This window comes from Martes martes, assembly GCF_963455335.1.
Source record: "Martes martes genome assembly, chromosome: X".
NCBI lineage: Eukaryota > Metazoa > Chordata > Mammalia > Carnivora > Mustelidae > Martes > Martes martes.
In genome coordinates this window covers 46,961,894-46,981,056 of record NC_137897.1, presented here as the reverse complement: position 1 = coordinate 46,981,056, position 19,163 = coordinate 46,961,894, and the positions used below count along the sequence as shown (strand labels likewise).

Genomic DNA, 19,163 nt, shown 5'->3' with positions numbered 1-19,163 from the left:
GGTGTGCTTTGATTCCTTTTTTTTTTTTTTTTTTAATTTCTTTTCAGCGTAACAGTATTCATTGTTTTTGCACCACACCCAGTGCTCCATGCAATACGTGCCCTCCCTAATACCCACCACCTGGTTCCCCCAACCTCCCACCCCCCGCCCCTTCAAAACCCTCAGGTTGTTTTTCAGAGTCCATAGTCTCTCATGGTTCATCTCTCCTTCCAATTTCCTTCAACTCCCTTCTCCTCTCCATCTCCCCATGTCCTCCATGGTATTTGTTATGCTCTACAAATAAGTGAAACCATATGATAATTGACTCTCTCTGCTTGACTTATTTCACTCAGCATAATCTCTTCCAGTCCCATCCATGTTGCTTTGATTCCTTTTTATCTTTTGTGTAGCTACTATAGGTTTCTGTTCTATTGTTACCATGAGGTTAACACAAAACACCTTAAGAGTTTTTAACAGTCTTTCTTAAGTAGAATAACAGCTTAAGTTTGTCCAAATACAAAAGCTCAATGCTTTTACCCTCCACACGTTTTATGTTTTTGTTGCCATTCCTTACATTTTTTTCCTTTTTTTTTAAAGTTTTTATTTAAATTCTAGTTAATTAACATACAGTGTAATATTAGTTCAGGTGTACAACATAATGATTCAATACTTCCTTACATCTTTTTATATTGTGTATCCATTAACAAAATATTGTAATTATAATTTTTTATAATTTGTCATTTAGTCTTTATACTAGAATTAAGTGATTTACATACCACCATATTACAATACTAGAGTATTCTTAGTTTGACTATATATTTACTTTTACCAGTGAGTTTTATACTTTGATACAATTTTGTGTTCCCAGTCAGCATCCTTTTTTTCAGCTTGAAGAATTCCCTTTAGCATTCCTTGTAAGACAGTTCTAGTGGTGGTGAGCTTCAGCTTTTACTTATCTGGAAATGTCTTTATCTCTCTTTCAATTGTTTGATGGCTTTGTTGGGTAAAGTATTTTTGGTTGGTAGTATTTTTCTTTCAGTAATTTGAATAAACCATCCCACTTTCCTGATCTGCAAGGTTTCTGCTGAGAAATCCACTGATAACCTTATAGGGATTCTTTTGTATGTGATGAGCTCCTTTTCTTTGGTACTTTCAAGATTCTCTCTTTGTCTTTGATTTTTGACATTTTTTAAAAGATTTTGTTTATTTATTTGAGACAGAGAGTGCGAGCATGAGCAGGGGGAGAGGCAGAGGGAGAGGGAGAAGTACACTCCCCGCTCAGGAGGGAGCCACATGTGGAGCTTGATCCCAGAACCCTGAGATCATGGCCTGATCTGAAGGCAGATGCTTAACCAACTGAGCCCACCTAAGCAGCCATGATTTTTTATATTGTTATTATAATGTTTCTCAGTGAAGTCTTTGAATTGAACCTGACTAGGAAACTTTGAGCTTCATGTACCTGGTGTCCATTTCTTTCCCCAGATTTGGGAAGTTTTCAGCCATAGTTTCTTTAAACAAGCTTTCCACAAGAAACATCTAGTTCCTCCTACCCCACACATTTTGAACAGTTTTGTTGTCAAAATTTTTAAGATGTATTTATTTGAGGGAGAGAGAGAGAAGAGGAGAGTCAGAGGGAGAGGGAGAGAATCTTAAGCAGACTCCCCAATGACCACAGAGTAAAGTAATTCTTCTAAGTTGTTTTGGAAAGTTTTTATAGCTCTGCTTTTATATTTAAGAATATAATCCCTCGAGAATTTATTATATATGGTATGAGAAAGGGACCTGATTTTTATTTTCTTCCATTTATTATATACATTCTTATTTTCTCAATAATTTGCAGTAATCTTTCATGAATCACATTCTCATATATTTGAATTTCTGGTACTATCTAGTTGGTTTCCATTGGCTTATCTTCATTACTATAGTTTTATTATATCTTTGTAAGTCATTCCACCTTAATTTTTTCTTCAGGCATGTCTTGTCTATTCTTGTTTTTCTTTTTTGACTTATTTATATACATTTTATAATGAACCTATTAAGTGTTCTAAAATCTCTACTAAGAAAAAAATAAAAAAAAATCTCTACCAAGATTTTGGGTTGAAAAAATTTCGTCACTATATCAAGTTAAAGAGAATTGACATTTTTGCAATATTGAGGCTAACTAAAAGCATGGTTTTGCTCTCTATTTCAGTTTTAATGTCTCTCAAAAAAGCTTATTTATTTTCTTTCCAAAGGCTTATGTGTACTTTCTTAGGCTTACTTGTAGGAGTTATATATTGTTTTATAATTATAAATATCATTGAAAAATCATATTTTTCCCTAGACAATATCTGCTAATTTAAAGAAACCTGTTGACTTTTATATATCGATTTGGCAGCTTCCAACTTTGCCAAAGTCATCTACTTTTGTTGACTAGGAAGAATTATGTCATCTATGAAGTGTTTCACTGTGCCCACCCCCATTCTAGCTTGAGCTCTCACTTTAGGGTGAGCCTTGTCATAGGCAAAGGATATCAACTTCTCCTATTCAGACTAAGTCTCCCTTAGTGACAGCTGTTTAGAATCTCCCTGTTGGGGCATCTAGGTGGCTCAGATGATTAAGCATCTACTTTCAGCTCAGATCATGATCTCCAGGTTCTGGGATCGAGCCCCATGCTGAGCTCTCAGCTCAACAGGGCAGGGAGTCTGCTTCTCACTCTCCATCTCCCTCTCTCCCTGCTTGTGCTATCTCTGCCTCTGTCTCTTTTTTTCTCTCTCTCTCAAATGAATACATAAAATCTTTAAAAAATCTGCCTATCAAGGAAATGACATTTGGAATGTGAGAGATTTGTGGAAATTATGAAGGTTATTATAAAAGTGCCTCCTAAGTCCCTTTCCTGGCTAGAGAGAACGGTTTTTCCCAGATGCCATGTTTCCTTGTGGTTCTAGGGAAGATGGTGTCAACTTAGAGGATAATAATAATAATAACTGTTAATATTTAACTCTGTGCTGGGGACTATCCTCAGGGTTTCATATGTATTCCTCTATTTCATTTTCACAATAATCCTATGAAGTAGATAAATATTATTCTCTATTTTATAGCTGAGGAAATATGATCAGAGATATTAAGTAACTTGTTCTACATTACTCAGCAAGACAATTGTAGAGTCAGAATTTGAACCCAGGTTCTAAAGTCCATATCCTTTCAATGCTGTCATAGTCTCTCTTAATTTTGGCCTGAGTCTCAAGACCTTGCTTGAATCCTGACTGCTTCTTATTTACTGTGAGCCATCTATCATCCTGTCTGGCCTTAGATTTCTCATATAGAATGTAGGATTAATAAAGGTATATTTGTCTGTCTTGCAGGGCTGTTTTGAAATGGGAAGACACTGTTCTTGAGCTAGGCTTTCAGAGAAGCCAATAACAATAGAAGAATGGTAGGAAACAGTAGGAGAAACAGTCTTCTTGTACAGAGGGTGGAGGGCAGCCATTAGAAGGATACAAGGGTAGAGTTATATATAAGTAGGATGTGTTAGAATGATTAGCAAGAGCCATCTGACTGATGTTTACTGGTCTTTGTTAGGGAGGAGTGGAATTCAGTAGGCTAGGTCCATTCTAACATGTTAATAAGTAACCATGAATGTTGAGACAGGACATCCACACAGGTCTCGTATTTTATCTTTCCCTTTCCTTTCCTGTCTTTTTTTTTTTTTTTTTGTCTGTTGTATAACCAAAACTTTCATACTTTCTTTGCTATGGTTGAAGCTCATTGCTCATTGTGTCTAAGCTGGAAAAGGAAAACAATTTGTTAGCAGTTTTGTTATAATGATCTTTCATGTAATTAGTGACAGTTATTAGATCTTTTTCCCTTGAGGGGCAAAGAATGGTTTTTGTGCCTGATTATACATATCATGCTGTTTGGCTTTGTGCCAGATAGGAATGTAAAATGCTTCCTGGTATGCATTGTCAGGCATCTCTAAGCATATCTGATTCTTCTGGAAGCTGGGACTGAGGCTCCAAGACAGAGGTGGGAATATGTGTGCAAGAAGTGGGAGCTGTGCCTACAGCATACCAGGTTTCTTTCTGTTCCCCACCTCTACCTTGCAGCCACTTTGCCATTGATTAACTGTTGTGGCAGAGAAGGGGGTTTCAGTGATCTGTGTTATAGGAAGAATTCATTTCCTCTGATCCCATTCTCTTGTCTGTCTTTTGCCCAGTTTTTTGGCTGGTGCTTCCATAAAACAGAGGCACATTAGAGGGCCCTGCTCATAATTAGAGCTACCTGAAAAAGGAAAGGGCTGTCTTGGAAAATAGCAATTTCATCACTGGTTGTGTTCAAGCATAATGGCTAGGTAATTGATTGGCAGCAGATGTTGTCAAGGGGATTTATGTGCTGATTAAGGGGACGAGGGTGTATGGACTTGGAGACCTACCATTTCCTTTATAACTCCAATCTAACAACTCTGAGATTCTGTCGTTTAATGTTACTGGCAGTAACCCTTTACTTTCTCAGAGGATGTATCACTTTTTATTCCTCTCTGGCTGACTAGATTTGACCTTTGAAAATATTGAGGTAACATTTAGACAGTATTGTTTACCCATTCTCTTCTCAGAAACATCACACTGCTAGAGCCAGGGCTAGGCTGGCTTTCTGTGACACTGCTTAAGCCCCTGTTGCACTTTTCACAGGTGCTAAGGCATCATGCTGGGACCGGAGAGAACTGGATGTTATGGCACCTCTCCTTTAAGAACTACTAAACCATTTGCAGGGAGAGGCTACTAAATATGTTGAAGAGTGTGTATCAGGAGATGAATTAGCATGAGTTTACGTGTGGAACAATGAATTCACTGGAATATGTGTATAAGTATATAAAAGCATGGGGAAATGTCAGCCGGGATTATACAAATTTATAACCATGATTTCCTTACAAAAGGTGGAAAATAACTAGGATGAGGAGTAGCCAAAGGGGGACTTTCACCTTATCTAGACTATTTTAATATTTTTATTTTTTACAGAGATATATTACATATTCCAAAAACTTATCATTTTATTTTTATTTATTTATTTTTATAGTGTTATCTTAGTCACCAGACAGTACATCATTAGTTTTTGATGTAGTGTTCCATGATTCATTGTTTGCGTATAACACCCAGTGCTCCATGCAATCCCTTGCCCTTCTTAATACCCATCACCAGGCTTACACATCCCCCCACCTCCCTCCCTTCTAAAACCCTCATTTTGTTTCCTGGCATCCATAGTCTCTCATGGTTTGTCTCCCATTCCGATTTCTCCCTCTTCATTTTTCCCTTCTCCTACTAATGTCCTCCACACTATTCCTTATGTTCCATAATAAGTGAAACCATATGATAATTGACTTTCTGTTTGACTTATTTCACTTAGCATAATCTCCTCTAGTCCCATCCAAGTTGATTAAAAAGTTGGGTATTATTCAAACTTACCATTTTAAAGTGGGTTTTAGTACAGTTGACCCTTGAAAAACATGGGTTTAAATAGCATAGGTCTACTTAATACATAGTTGTTTTTTTTTTAAGATAAATACAGTATAGTCCTGTAAATGTATTTTCTTTATGATTTTCTTAATAACATTTTTCTCTAGCTTACATAACTGTAAGAATACTCATACAAAATATGTGTTAATCAACTTTTTATGTTATTGGTTATGATTCTGGTCAACAGTAGGCTATTAATAGTTAAATTTTTAGAGTCAAAAGATACGCACAGATTTTCGACTGTGTGGGGAGTTGGCACCCCTAACAACTGTGTTGTTCAACAACCATATATTCATTGTGCAACAATCACCACTGACTATTCCAGAACATTTTCTTCACTCCCCCAAAATAACCCTGCAACCATTAGCACTAACTCCCCATTTTCCCCTCCCTCTAGCCCCTGGAAACTATTAATATGCTTTCTGTCTTTATGGATTTGTCTATTTGGGGCATTTTATATAAGTGGTGTATAATATGTGGTTATTTGTGTGTCTGGCTTCATTTACTTAGCATGCTGTTTCTGAGTTTCATCTGTATAGTATTTTATTCCTTTGTATTGCTAAATAGTATTCTATTTTGTGTTTGTGTATATTTGTATGTGTGTGGGTGTGTTCACATACATACCATATTTTGATTTATCAATATATCAGTTGAACCTTTGGATTGTTTTCCCATTTTGGCTATTATGAGTAATGCTGCTATGAACATTTGTATACCAGTTTTTGTGTGAACATATATTTTCAGTTGCCTTGACTGTATACCTAGGGGCAGAACTGCTGAGTTATATTATATGGTAACAATATGTTTAAATTTTTGAGAAACTGCCAAAATGATTTCTACAGTAGTTGTACCAATTTACATTCCTACCAGCAGTGTATGAAGGTTCCAATTTCTTCATATCCTCCTCAACACATGTTGTTGCCTGTTCTTTATTTTAACCAGTCTAAAAATGATAACTCATTGTGGTTTTGATTTATATTCCCCAGATAGCTAGTGGTGTTGAACATCTTTACATGTGTTCGTTGGCCATTTATGTATCTTCTTTGGAAAAATGTTCAGATACTATGCCCATTTTTAAATGGGCTATTTTCCTTTTTATTGTTGAGTTCTATATATTCTGGGTACTAGATCCTTATCAGATACAGTATATGCAAATATTTTCTTCCATTCTGTGCTTTTTTTCACTTTCTTGATGCTATCATTTGCAAAGCAAAATTTTTTTAATTTTAATAAAGTCTAAATTTTTTCCTTTGGTTGCTTTTGTTTTAGGTGTCGTATGCAAGAAACCCTTGCCTAATGCAAGGTCACAAAAATTTCCTTCTGTGTTTTCTTTGACTACTTTATCATTTTAGCTTTTACATTTAGGTCTTTAATCCATTTTAAGTTAATTTTCATATGTAGTGTGAGGTGTGGGTCCAAGTTTATTCTTTTGCATGTGGATATCCAGTTGCCCCCTCACCATTTGTTGAAAAGACTATGTGCTACCCCTTTGAATTGTCTTGACATCTTTGAAAAATATCAGTTTAGCATAAATGTTGGGTATATTTCTGTACTCTCATCTATTTCATTGATCTTTAAATCTGTTATTGTGCCAGTACCATACTCACTTGGTTATAGTAAGTTTTGGCATCAGAAGTGTGAGTCCTCCAACTTTGTTCTTTTTCAAAATCATTTTGGTTATTCTGGTCCTTTGAATTTCTGTATGAAATTTAGAATCAGCTTATCAATTTCTGCCAGGAAACAAGCTGAGAGTTTTGATAGGGATTGTGTTGAATCTGAATCAATTTGCATAATATTAAATATTATATTTATATTATATATATATACCATCTTAAAAATATTAAATTTTCCAATCCATGAACATGAGATATCTTTTTATTCAGTTAGGTCTTTACTTTCTTTCAGCAATGTATTGCAGTGTTCATTGTGTGTGTCTTACACTTCTTTTGTAAAATGTATTCCTGAGGATTTTGTTCTTTCCGATGCTACTTTAATGGGATTGTTTTCTTAATTTTATTTTCAGAAAAACAGTTGACTTTGTATGTTGATCTTATATCCTGCAACATTGCTGAGTTCATTTATTAGTTATAACAGGATTTTTGTGTGTGTGGATTCCTTAGGATTAAATAAATATATATGATTATATATAAAAATTTATATAAATATATATATTAAAAATTATGTCATTTGTGAATAGTTTTAATTTTTCTTTCTAATTGGAATTTTTTTTCTCCAATTGCTCTAGCCCTCAGTATACATGTTGCATGGAAGTGATGTCTATTCTTGATTGTAGGATGAAAGCATTCAGCCTTTCATCATTAAGTACATTAATTATGGGTGTTCCATAAATTTCTATCAGTTGTTTGAGAAAGCGCCTTCTTATTCCAAATTTGTTGAATGTTTTCTTTTTTATCATGAGAAGGTGTTGGATTTCTGTTTTTTCTGTGTCTATTGAGATGCTTATGTATTTTTTCAAACCTTTATTCCATTAATATGATGTATTACATTGACTGATTTTCATGTGTTGAATCAACCTTGCATTCCTGGTATGAATTCCATCTGGTAATGTGGATTTTTTTTAATACATATGTTACTGGATTTGATTTGCAAATATTTTGTTGGGAATTTCTGAATTTCTATTTTTTGAAAGTTTGTGAAAGATTGATGTTAATTATTCTTGAAATGTTTGGTAGACTTCACTAGTGATGCCATCTGGTCCTTTTGTTGTTGTTGTTTTGTTTTGTTTTGTTTTTCTTTTTCCCATGTAAGAAACTTTTTTCAAGATTTTATTTATTTATTTGACAGTGAGAAAGAGAGAGGGAGAGAGCACACAAGCAGGAGTAGTGGGAGAGAGAGAAGCAGGCTCCTTGCTGAGCAGGGAGCCTGATACGGGGCTTGATCATGACCTGAGCTGAAGGCAGACTCTTAACCAGCTGAGCTACCCATGTGCCCCAGGAAGTTTTTAATTCCTCTTTACTTGTCATAGATCTATTCAGATTTTCTATTTCCTCTTCAGTCATATTCTGTAGTTTTTATCATTCTAGGAATTTATTTAATCAGTTTATCTAATTTTTGGCATACAGTTGTTCATAGTGTTCCCTTTAATCATTTTTCAAAATTTTCTGTTAGCTTGGCAGTAATATTTAGTCTTTTATTCCTGATTTTAATATGTTGAGTCTTCTTCTTTTTCTTTAACTTTTTACAAAACAAATGTATTCCTGTATCTATTGTGTAATTAATAAAATAGAGAAAAAAAGGAAGATATATACAAAATAAAAAAGCATATTAAAATGGGGATCTGGGTAAGTTGGTAATTCCCTGACATTATTTCTCCTCTATGGGCTTAAGTTTCTTATCAGGAAGTTGATATGTTGGTTCCTTGTTGCTGAAATGGTTGAAAGCCTCTATATTCTATTATTTACATGATCAAGTATGGGATTAAAGACCATGGTTGGGAATATTTGTAGACAGAAAGTAGACCAGTTTGGGAGAAGCCCAGTCTTCCTGGAGGACATAGTAGAAACTAGGGATAGATATGAAAACTGAAGCCAAATTATGGTAATGTTTGAATTCTAGGGTGAGAGATTTGAACTTGGTAATGGGGAACTATTGAGGATTTTGGAGGCTGAGACTAGCCAATCAATGTAATAGTTAAGGAAATTGTTCTGATAATGATACATGGGAGGAATTGGAGCTGGGAGATAACCCAGGGAAATCACCTAGGGAGAGGGGACCATGACAGTGGAAATGGAATAGGAAGAGATGAAGACCAGTGATATTCTCTGATTTGGAAAGCACTCCCTGGAACTGCTGAGGCAGGAGGGATGGGGAGGAATTAGAAATCTTGCTCATCCTTGTGTCTCTTGTAGTTAGTGGTGAGGCAAAGAATAGGTCCAAAATAGACTTTTGTTAAATTGTATTGCATTAACCCAACTTTGCTTAGTGTTCAGTAAAGGTTAAAGAAAATAGTCTTCAAGTACTCTGAGAAGACTTCCAGGAAAGTCTTCCAACTTGCCAGTCTCTAGACATTTGCTTGTCTGAATCCCACTCCCACAGATATCCTGTGTTCCTTCCCACTGGAACTGTTCCAGAGAGTCATCTCATTCCAGCCACCCAAAAGCCAGTATTTTGAATTGACTTGTCTTAAACTCCTGAGAAGAAAATAAATGTTTCATTTTAAATCTCTTAAAAGCCTGCCTATGGTATCCTTTTTATAACAGAGCTTAGCTTACATTGTGAAAAGCTGGGAAAACCTAATGAATTATTATAGGATGAGGCTTTTATTGTTTCACACAGATGACATGTATATGATGTGCTTGCTTCAATGCCTTAGAATCACCTTTTTGAACAGATCTGTTCCTTAACTAATCATCCTTTATCATTGCCTATTGATTGTATTATAGGGCAGCTGTTAGCATATTGAAGACACAAAGTTGACCTTTGAAAGATGGAGAGATTTCCAATAGAACATTTGTAAAGGATGAAAGTTTCTGAAGGAGATACGTTTTTGCACATTTGGCTGTGTATGCAAAGTGCATTAAAATGAAGTGTTCTTTACTTGCTATGGCCTATGACAAATAAATAGACTATATGCTGGTGATATTTCTAGGTTTGCTGGGTGGTAACCACCCCCCCCCATCCTCTATGAGGCAGAAAGAGAGGGGAGAATACACAGAGTTTTGAAATAACTAATGTTCCTCTAGCTCCATCCCAAAGCCTCTGTCCTTCTAAGGCCACTCACCAATATGCCTTTCTGGTGGCAGAAATAGTGATGCATCTAAATTGCTTGATCTCGGGTTTTGGAGGCAGGAAAGTAGAGAAAGTTTGTGCAGGGGGAAGGGGTATGGAAGGGAAAGATGGACTGTTGATTAAAGCTGTTGAGACAACTGACAAGCTCTTTGTCTAAGTACCCTGGCAGATTTTACCACTCCTACTAACGTCCCCCCTTCCCTTTCCCCTGACCCCTGGCCTTCCTCCTTCCTAGGACTAGGGAGATAAGCCATTTCCCTGATTTAAGCTGTCATCCCAGATCCAGAAACATCTCACACAGCCTTCCCAAAGGAGGTTTTCCTGCATCCCTTTGCCTTCATGTTTTGGGATGTATAGTTTCAACATTTACCAACTGTATCTATTTCTGATGATTCTGATAATTCTCAGATCATCTTGGCCCAAGCCCTTCCCTGCTCTTTCCTGTTTTCCATAAAACCAGAGGTGCAAAGATGCTAGTACTTTCATTAAGAGCACAGGCTTTGAAGTCAGACCACCTTGTTCCTATCCCAGCTTTTCTGCTTTCCTAACTGTGTGACTTGGGAAATATTCCTTAACTTTTCTGAGCCCCACTCTCCTTTTCCGTGAAATAGAGGTAATAATGGTATATGCTAGCAGGGCCGAGTAATATATTTCATTGAAAACTCTTTGCATAGTGATTGCTGTATAGTAAGTGCTCAATTAGCTGTTGCTGTTATGTGGTTTGGGGACATTCTGTCATGTCCACTCCAACATTGAAGATGTAGAGATCTTTACATACCTAAGGCATTTTACAGTCAAATTTTAATTATTATTTGTACATCTTTTGGTATAAATTAACACTGAAGGTCCCGTTTTCAAGATGCTCGGTCCAGTATCCAACTTCGGTCTCCATACTCATAGGTATTATGTTTGTTCAAGTTGTGGCATATGCCTGAGATATATAGCTTCATCTGTTTGTTTGTTTGTTTGTTTGTTTAATCCAGTTGTGCTACTTAGATATACTCAAGCACAAATGAGTTCTGTTTGGGGCACCTGGGTGGCTCAGTCAGTTAAGCATTTGCCTTTGGCTCAGGTCATGATCTCGGGGTCCTGGGATTGAGCCCCACATCATCTTCCTTCTTGGCAGGGAGTATGTTTCTCCCTCTCCTTCTGTGTACTCTCTCTCTCTCTCAAATTAAAAAAAAAATGGGTTCTGTTTGATGTAACTCTTTTCTCCTCTGAAATCTTAGATAAGAAACCTCTCAGTGATTATTTAGTTGTATCATTCTGCATCCTTCATTTCACAGATAGGTCATCAGAGGCCTAGAGAGGATTAAAATCATGCGTAAAGCCAGCAAGCCACCATAGAGTCAAACCAGGGGTCTCTGGTTGAGTGCTTTCTAAATACTTGAAGAATTTAGTTTATCCTTTTTTTTTAACCTGGCTAGAAACTTTTCAAAGAAGGAAACTATTATTATTCTTTTGCCTGCTTCCACAGCTCTGGGTGAACCAGGAGGATGGGGTGGAGGAAGGGCCCAGTGATGTGCAGAATGGGCACCTGGACCCCAACTCAGACTGCCTCTGTCTGGGCCGGCCACTACAGAACCGGGACCAGATGCGAGCCAATGTCATCAATGAGATCATGAGCACCGAACGTCATTATATCAAGCACCTCAAGGACATTTGTGAGGTAGGCCCAGCTATGATAGTGTATGTGGGGGCACCCAGGGTGGGGTAGAGGACATTTTCATGAAGAACCAGCAACTCTGCTGAGCTTTCCTGTGACAGTCCCAAGATATTGAAAAGAGCAGTTGGATTGGCCTCATATTCTGCTCAGTGGGTCAAATAGCTCCCTTGGAGCTTCTCAGTCCCTGTATCAGTTTCTCTTTCTCTGTCTAAGTTTCATCTTTCATTTTCATATTCCTTCTCTCTCTATGTCTCCCTGCTTCCCTCCCCCGATCTTCCCTTCCCTCAATCTCTACCTCTATGCTTTTAGCTTCTGATTTGGTTGTTGCCACACCACGTAAAAGCCCGACTTCATTCATTAAAACACAGACACATCTCCCTCCAACTCAGTGGTTCACAAACCTAAAAGTGTACAACAGTCCCTGGATTGGCTTGTTGAACATGCAGATTCCAGCCTCCTCTGCCTCCCCAAAGTTGTGAAATCTCAGTCTGGGGTAAACCAAGTCATCTCTATGTCTAACAGGCATTCCCATTGAAACTGATGCTATTGGTCCTCTTCCTTCACTTGAAGAACACTTGAATAGTGCTTAGGGGGAGGAATCTGGAGGAGATAAGGATGGAGTAGATAAGTCCCAGCTCCTTCAACATGCCACTTTGCTCCCCAGGAGATGTGGCTCAACATTCCCTGACTCTATCCCTTCCATCTCTCTAACCTGAGTAAGAATGAGAGCCCCTTTTCTCATCCTCTCTTGAGCTCATGAGACAAGCTGACATTTTCAAAGGGCATGTTACTGAACAGTTTGGGAATACCAATGGGAAATGGAGGAAAGAATGTTTTAAAAAATCTCTCTCTCTCTCTCTCTCTCTCTCACACACACACACACACACACACACACACACACAATATTCTGCTTGACCCAGGGAAAACTCTACTTTGAATATGTTTATCCCCTTCTTTCCAGATGAGGGGTCAGGTCCTACTTTCTGTCCCCTAAGTGCTATTGAGTGAGGTCAGGACCTGCTCTGGAATCAATAATACAGGTTTACCACTTTTAAAAGTTCTTGTTTCTTTAGAATATTGTTACCCAATATAACTTCCTATGGTGATAAAATACTTCTGCATTCTCCAATGTGGTACTGACAAGCCAGCCTTCTATGGCTGTTGAGTGGTTGAGACATGGCTAGTACGATTGAGAAATGGAATTTTAAATTTTATTTAGTTTTAATTTAAATAGACACATGACTAAATGGCACCCACATTGGACAGTGCAGATCTAGAAAGATCAAATCCAGGGACTATGGGCCTTAATTTTCTTCACCTCAACTCATTTTTTTCCTCCCTTCTGGGAAGGTTGATGGTTATCTCCACTTCCCCCTCTATGAAGCAGTAGAGTTGAAAGAACAACAGCTGTGGGGACATGGAATGCTCACTTTCACATCCTGACTTAATCACTTAGGAACTCTGTGGCCTTGAAGTTGCCCCTTAACTCCTCTGACTTTTGATTTTTCTGATTTGTCCAGTGGGCTTAACTATACCAAACCCTTAAGTTTTTGATAAACTAAGTAAACATAATATTATAGTCATTTGTAAAAAGGCAGTTTTCTTTTCCTTTCCTTTTCATCTATTCACCCAACCATCCGTGTCTCTCTTTTGTCTTTTCCTCTTCCTTATCTTCATACAAATAGCTGAAAATTACCCTCTGAAATGTGCTATGTGGCATTGGGAATCAAACCACCGATATGTCATTCATTCAGCAAACATACAATAGAGTTCTGCTCCACACTAGCCTTGGACATAGCTCTTATCCTCAAAGTGTTCTGCTCTAGACTGGCATCTGAATCACCTGGGGGCTTGTTAGAAATACAGAATCATTAGCTCCACTCCAGACCTACCAAGTAAAATTCTGCATTTTAACAAGGTTCCTATTTGACTTACATTATATATTAAAGTTTGAGGAGCACTGCTATAAAATGCTAGCTGTCTTGTAATGGCATAGGGTCTGTCTGTTCTTTACCTGACAGCTGAGGGATGCTATCAAGATCTAAGTTGGGTCATATCACTCCTCTGCTCAAAACCATATGATGGCTGACAATCTCTCTTTGAGTAAAAGTCAGGTTCTTACTATTACTTACAAAGTCCTGTGTGATCAACATGTTCTTACCTCTATGACTTCATCTCCTTCACCTTTCCCATATTCGGTCCCTACTCCAGACACTCTGATCTCTTGCTGTTCCTAAAAAAAAAAAAAATGTCTGGCATACCCCTTGCAACAGATTTTGGACTGGCTTTTCTTTCTGCCTAGAGCACTCCTGCTCCAGATATCTTCATGGCTCCCACCTTCACCTCTTTCAAGTCTTTATTCAGATATCACCTTCTCCTTGGGATCTTCCTTGAACTTTCTATTTAAAATTGTAATTGCACTGTCTCTCCGTCTTTCCTGCTTTATTTTGCTCTATTTTACATATTGCTATCTGACATATTGTATGTTTTGCTTACATGTTTTCTTTATTGCTCTTCTCTCCTGTAGAGTATAAATTCCATGAAGGGCAGGGGATTCTACTTGTTCAGTTACTGATATTTCCCCAATACCTAGCACAGGCAGGGTCATTGCAAAGTAAACTGTCTGCACCAAGATCTCCGGCTCAGAGAGAAGCCACAGACTGCTCTTCTCTGAATCCTCCAGAACACACTGTCTACCCCTCTGGAGAGGAACCTAGCACAGTTCCTGGCACATGGTACATGCTCAGTAAATACTGTTGAAGTTAAAATTAAATACAAGGGCTCGAGGGGGGCAAGATGGCAGAGGAGTAAGGGACCCTATTTCAGTTGGTCCCCTGGATTGAGCTGGATATCTACCAGAGCTCTCTGAACACCCATGAAATCAGCCTGAGATATAAGATTACACACTTCTGGATCTGTATGGGGGCAGAGGCTCATCAGTTGAAAGGTACAAAGGACAGAGCTGGAATTTCACAGACAGATATCAGAGAATAAACAGAAGGGTGAGGGAGCCACCAGAAGTGAGCCATTGGAAAGTAATACCCCAATGTGAAAGTGATCCTGCATCTGGGGACCAGCTATAGCTTGGAGACCAGTGGCTACGAGATGGAAAGGGACTGATAACAGCACTCAAACAGAACAAAGGGTCTTAAGGGAAAATTGTTGGGACCAGGTGGCCACAGGCGCAGATCTAAGCCCACTGCCCTGGGACCAGCCACAGCTGCTGCCCGCCCATGCTTGAGAGGATACAGCTGGACATGAGTCAGCGGTCCTGGGAATGGCAGCCACCAGGACTGGGCTCACCCAGACAAGTATCACTTGCGTTTTTGATGGCACAGGGGTACGGAGACAAGCAGGGACCTCAGTTGACCACTGAGAGGGTCACTGAGGGTGCTCACTGCCTGTGGGAGTCTGCAGTATTCAACAGGCCTTGCAGAGGTGGAGACAGTGTGTTCTGGAGCATTCAGAGAAGAGCAGTCTGTGGCTTCTCTCTGAGGCAGAGATCTGGGTGCAGACAGTTTACTTTGCTCTGACTCTCTCTGAAAAGGCATGGAAAGCCGCCCAAGAACAAAAGCCTCCAGAGAACAAAAGCCCAGGAAACTGATTTCCACAGAGCCCAGCACCCCCCCCTTTTTTTTCAGCATAACAGTATTCATTGTTTTTGCACCACACCCAGTGCTCCATGCAATACATGCCCTCCCTAATACCCACCACCTGGTTCCCCCAACCTCCCACCCCCCCCACCCCTTCAAAACCCTCAGATTGTTTTTCAGAGTCCATATTCTCTCATTGTTCACCTCCCCTTCCAATTTCCCTCAACTCCCTTCTCCTCTCCATCTCCCCATGTCCTCCATGTTATTTGTTATGCTCCACAAATAAGTGAAACCATATGATAATTGACTCTCTCTGCTTGACTTATTTCACTCAGCATAGGGGGCTGGGACAACTCCACCCAAGCAGGATAGACTGAAAAACAACACCGCAGGCCCCTACCTCAGAAGAGATGCTGAAAGAACGAGAGGATAACAAACACAGGGTCCCCCATAAAACTGTAAAAACCCAATACCAGGGGAAAAGAGTATATTAAGCTCCTGGTATTGCCTCATAGACTATATTTCTTAGAGAAAACTTTTGTCTTTCTTTTTTTAAATTCTTTCTCATGATTCTTGTTCTTTTTTTTACCCACTTACCATTTCAACTAGATGTTTAATAAAACATATTCCATAATAACATTTTGACTTGAAGTTTTTCATATATATAATGTTTTTCCTTTTTCTTTATTAATATATAGATAGATAGATAGATAGATACAAGCTTCAATGTAGTGCTTTTTTCCCTATTCAATACTATCTTTATATATATACACCAGTTTTAGTTATCCTTATCTCTGGAAAGTTCAGTTTTTTAACAAAGATAACAAGATACACCCAGGAAGAACTGAAATACCTTTCCTTGCCAACATATCAGGGATTATAACCACCCTCCCTTCACACCTCCCCTTTTTATTTTTTATTTTTTGTCAGTCTTTTTGTTTATTTGTTTGCTTTTGTTTTTGTACTTTATAAATCTTACACTTGGGGCTCATTTGGGCTTTTTTTTTTCTTTTTCTTTTTCTTTTGTTGGACTTTTGTTTTGTTTTTGTACTTTATAAATCTTATTCATGGGGCTTATGTTGGCTGGATTTTTTTTTTTCTTTTTGGTGGTAACATCTGATTGCTCTGAAACCTCCCAGGGTGCACTTTGCCTGGTTAGTGATTGTTATTTTTAGCTGTGCATCACCTCAACCACAACTCAACAGAATGACAAGTAGGAGAAATTCCCAACAAAGGAAAGACCTAGAGACAATGGCCTCTCCAGCAGATCTAATGGATAGATATAGATCTAAGCAAGATGTCAGAAATAGACTTCAGGGTAGCAGTTATATAGACAATAGTGAGGCTAGAGAAAGCTATTAGTGGTAACAGAGATTTGTTAAGGGCAGAAGTGAGAGCAGATCTGGCAGAACTTAAAAATGCTATCAATGAGATCGAATCTAATTTAGATACTCTAACAGGGAAAATGAGGCAGAAGAATGAGTTAGTGATCTTAAAGACAAACTGATAGAGAAGAAGGATCAGGAGGAGGCCTGGAACAAACAACATAAAGTCCATGAAAACAGAATTAGAGAAATCGATGACACCATGAAACGTTCCACTGTCAGAATTACTGGGATTCCTGAGGGGGTGGAGAGAGAGAAAGGACTAGAACATATACTTGACCATATAGTAGCTGAGAACTTCCCTAATCTGGGGAATGAAACAATTGATTGTGTCCTAGAGGCAGACAGGACAACCTCCAAAGATCAATAAGGGCAGATCAGTCCTCTGCATGTGATGGTAAAACTCAAAAATCTTAGAACTAAATAAGCCATTTTTTTAAAGATTATTTATTTATTTATTTGAGAGAGAATGAGTGAGAGAGAGCATGAGAGAGGAGAGGGTCAGAGGGAGAAGCAGAGTCCCCAAGGAGCTGGGAGCCCGATGCGGGACTCAATCCTGGAAGTCCGGGATCATGACCTGAGCTGAAGGCAGTTGCTCAACCAACTGAGCCACCCAGGCGCCCCCTAAATAAGCCATTTTAAGGGCAGCTAAGGGAAAGACATTCCTTACATACAGAGGGAGGAACATCAGAATAACATCAGACCTGTCCACAGAGACCTGGCAAGCCAGAAAGGGCTGGCAACACATATTCAGGGTAATACATGTGAACAATATGCAGCCAAGAATTTGTTATTCAGCAAGGCTGTCATTCAGAATAGTTGGAGAGATAAGAAGCTTCCAGGACTGGCCCAGATTGAAAGAATATGTGACCACTAAGCTGGCCTTGCAAGAAATATTAAGGGGGTTCTATAAAAGCAGAAAAACCCCAAGAGTGATACAGAACAGAGATGTACAGAGACAATCCATAGAAATAAGGACTTCACAGGCAAAATGATGAAAAATCCTATCTGTCAATAGTCAATCTCAATGTGAATGGCCTAAATGCTCCCGTAAAATGGCACAGATGGCAGACTGGATGAAAAGATGGGACACATCCATATGCTGTCTATAAGAGACTCATTTTGAACCCAAAGATACATCCAGATTGAAAATCAAGGGATCTTTCATGGCACCAGACTACAAAAGAAAGATGGGGTAGCAATTCCCATATCAGACAAACTAGATTTTAAGATAAAGACAGTAGTAAGAGATACAGAAGGACACTATATCATTCTTAATCTGTATATCCAACAAGAAGATGTAACAATTGTAAATATCTATGCCCCCAACATGGGAGCAGCCAACTGTTAACCAAAATAGACATATTGATAATAATGTTAATTGTAGGAGATCTTAACACTCTACTCTCAGCAATAGACAGATCAACTAAGCAGAAAATCAAAGAAACAAGAGCTTTAAATGACACATTGGACCAGATGGACCTCATAGATATATACAGAACATTCCACCCTAAAACAACAGAATACCCATTCCTCTCAAGCATGCATGGAACTTTCTCCAGAATAGACCACATACTGGTTCACAAGTCAGGTCTCAACCAGTACCAAAAGACTGAGTTTATTCCCTCCATATTCTCAGACCACAATGCTTTGAAACTGGAACTCAACCACAAGAAGAAGTTTGGAAGAAATTTAAATACTTGGAAGCTAAAGACCATCCTGCTCAAGAATGTTTGGATCAATCAGAAATCAAAGAAGAACTTAATCAATTCATGGAAACCAATGAGAATAAAGACACATTGATTCAAAACCTATGGGATAGAGCAAAGTTCGTCCTAAGGGAGAAAACCATACCCATCCAAGCCTCAGTCAAAAAAATAGAAAAATCTATTTCTATTTCTACATAGAATACACAAACTATCTTTAAATCTTAAAGATCTAGAGAATCAACAACAAATTAAACTTAACCTAGGCACGAGAAGGGAAATAATTAAGATTAGAGCAGAGATCAATGAATCAGAAACCAGAAATACAGTAGAACAAATTAACAAAACTAGAAGCTGGTTCCTTGAAAAGATTAATAAGTTTGATAAACCACTGGCCAAACTTATCCAAAAGAAAAGAGAAAGGACCCAAATTAATAAAATTATGAACAAAAGGGGGAGATCATGACTAACACTAAGGAAGTGGAAACAATCATCATAAATTATTATTAATTGCTATGCCAATATGTTAAGCAACCTAAAAATGGCTGCATTCCTAGAAATCTATAAACATCCAAGACTGAAAAGGAAGAACTTGA

At 38.2% G+C, this 19,163-nt stretch overlaps 1 protein-coding gene across 1 annotated transcript in view; it reads left to right on the top strand.

The window, feature by feature from the left end:
- ARHGEF9 (Cdc42 guanine nucleotide exchange factor 9) overlaps positions 1-19,163 on the top strand; it is a 170,232-nt gene that overhangs the window by 44,895 nt on the left and 106,174 nt on the right. Inside the window, exon 3 of the mRNA XM_080795432.1 lies at positions 11,695-11,886. Coding sequence (XP_080651558.1) covers positions 11,695-11,886 — 192 coding nt within the window. The remainder of the gene's footprint in view (positions 1-11,694; positions 11,887-19,163) is intronic.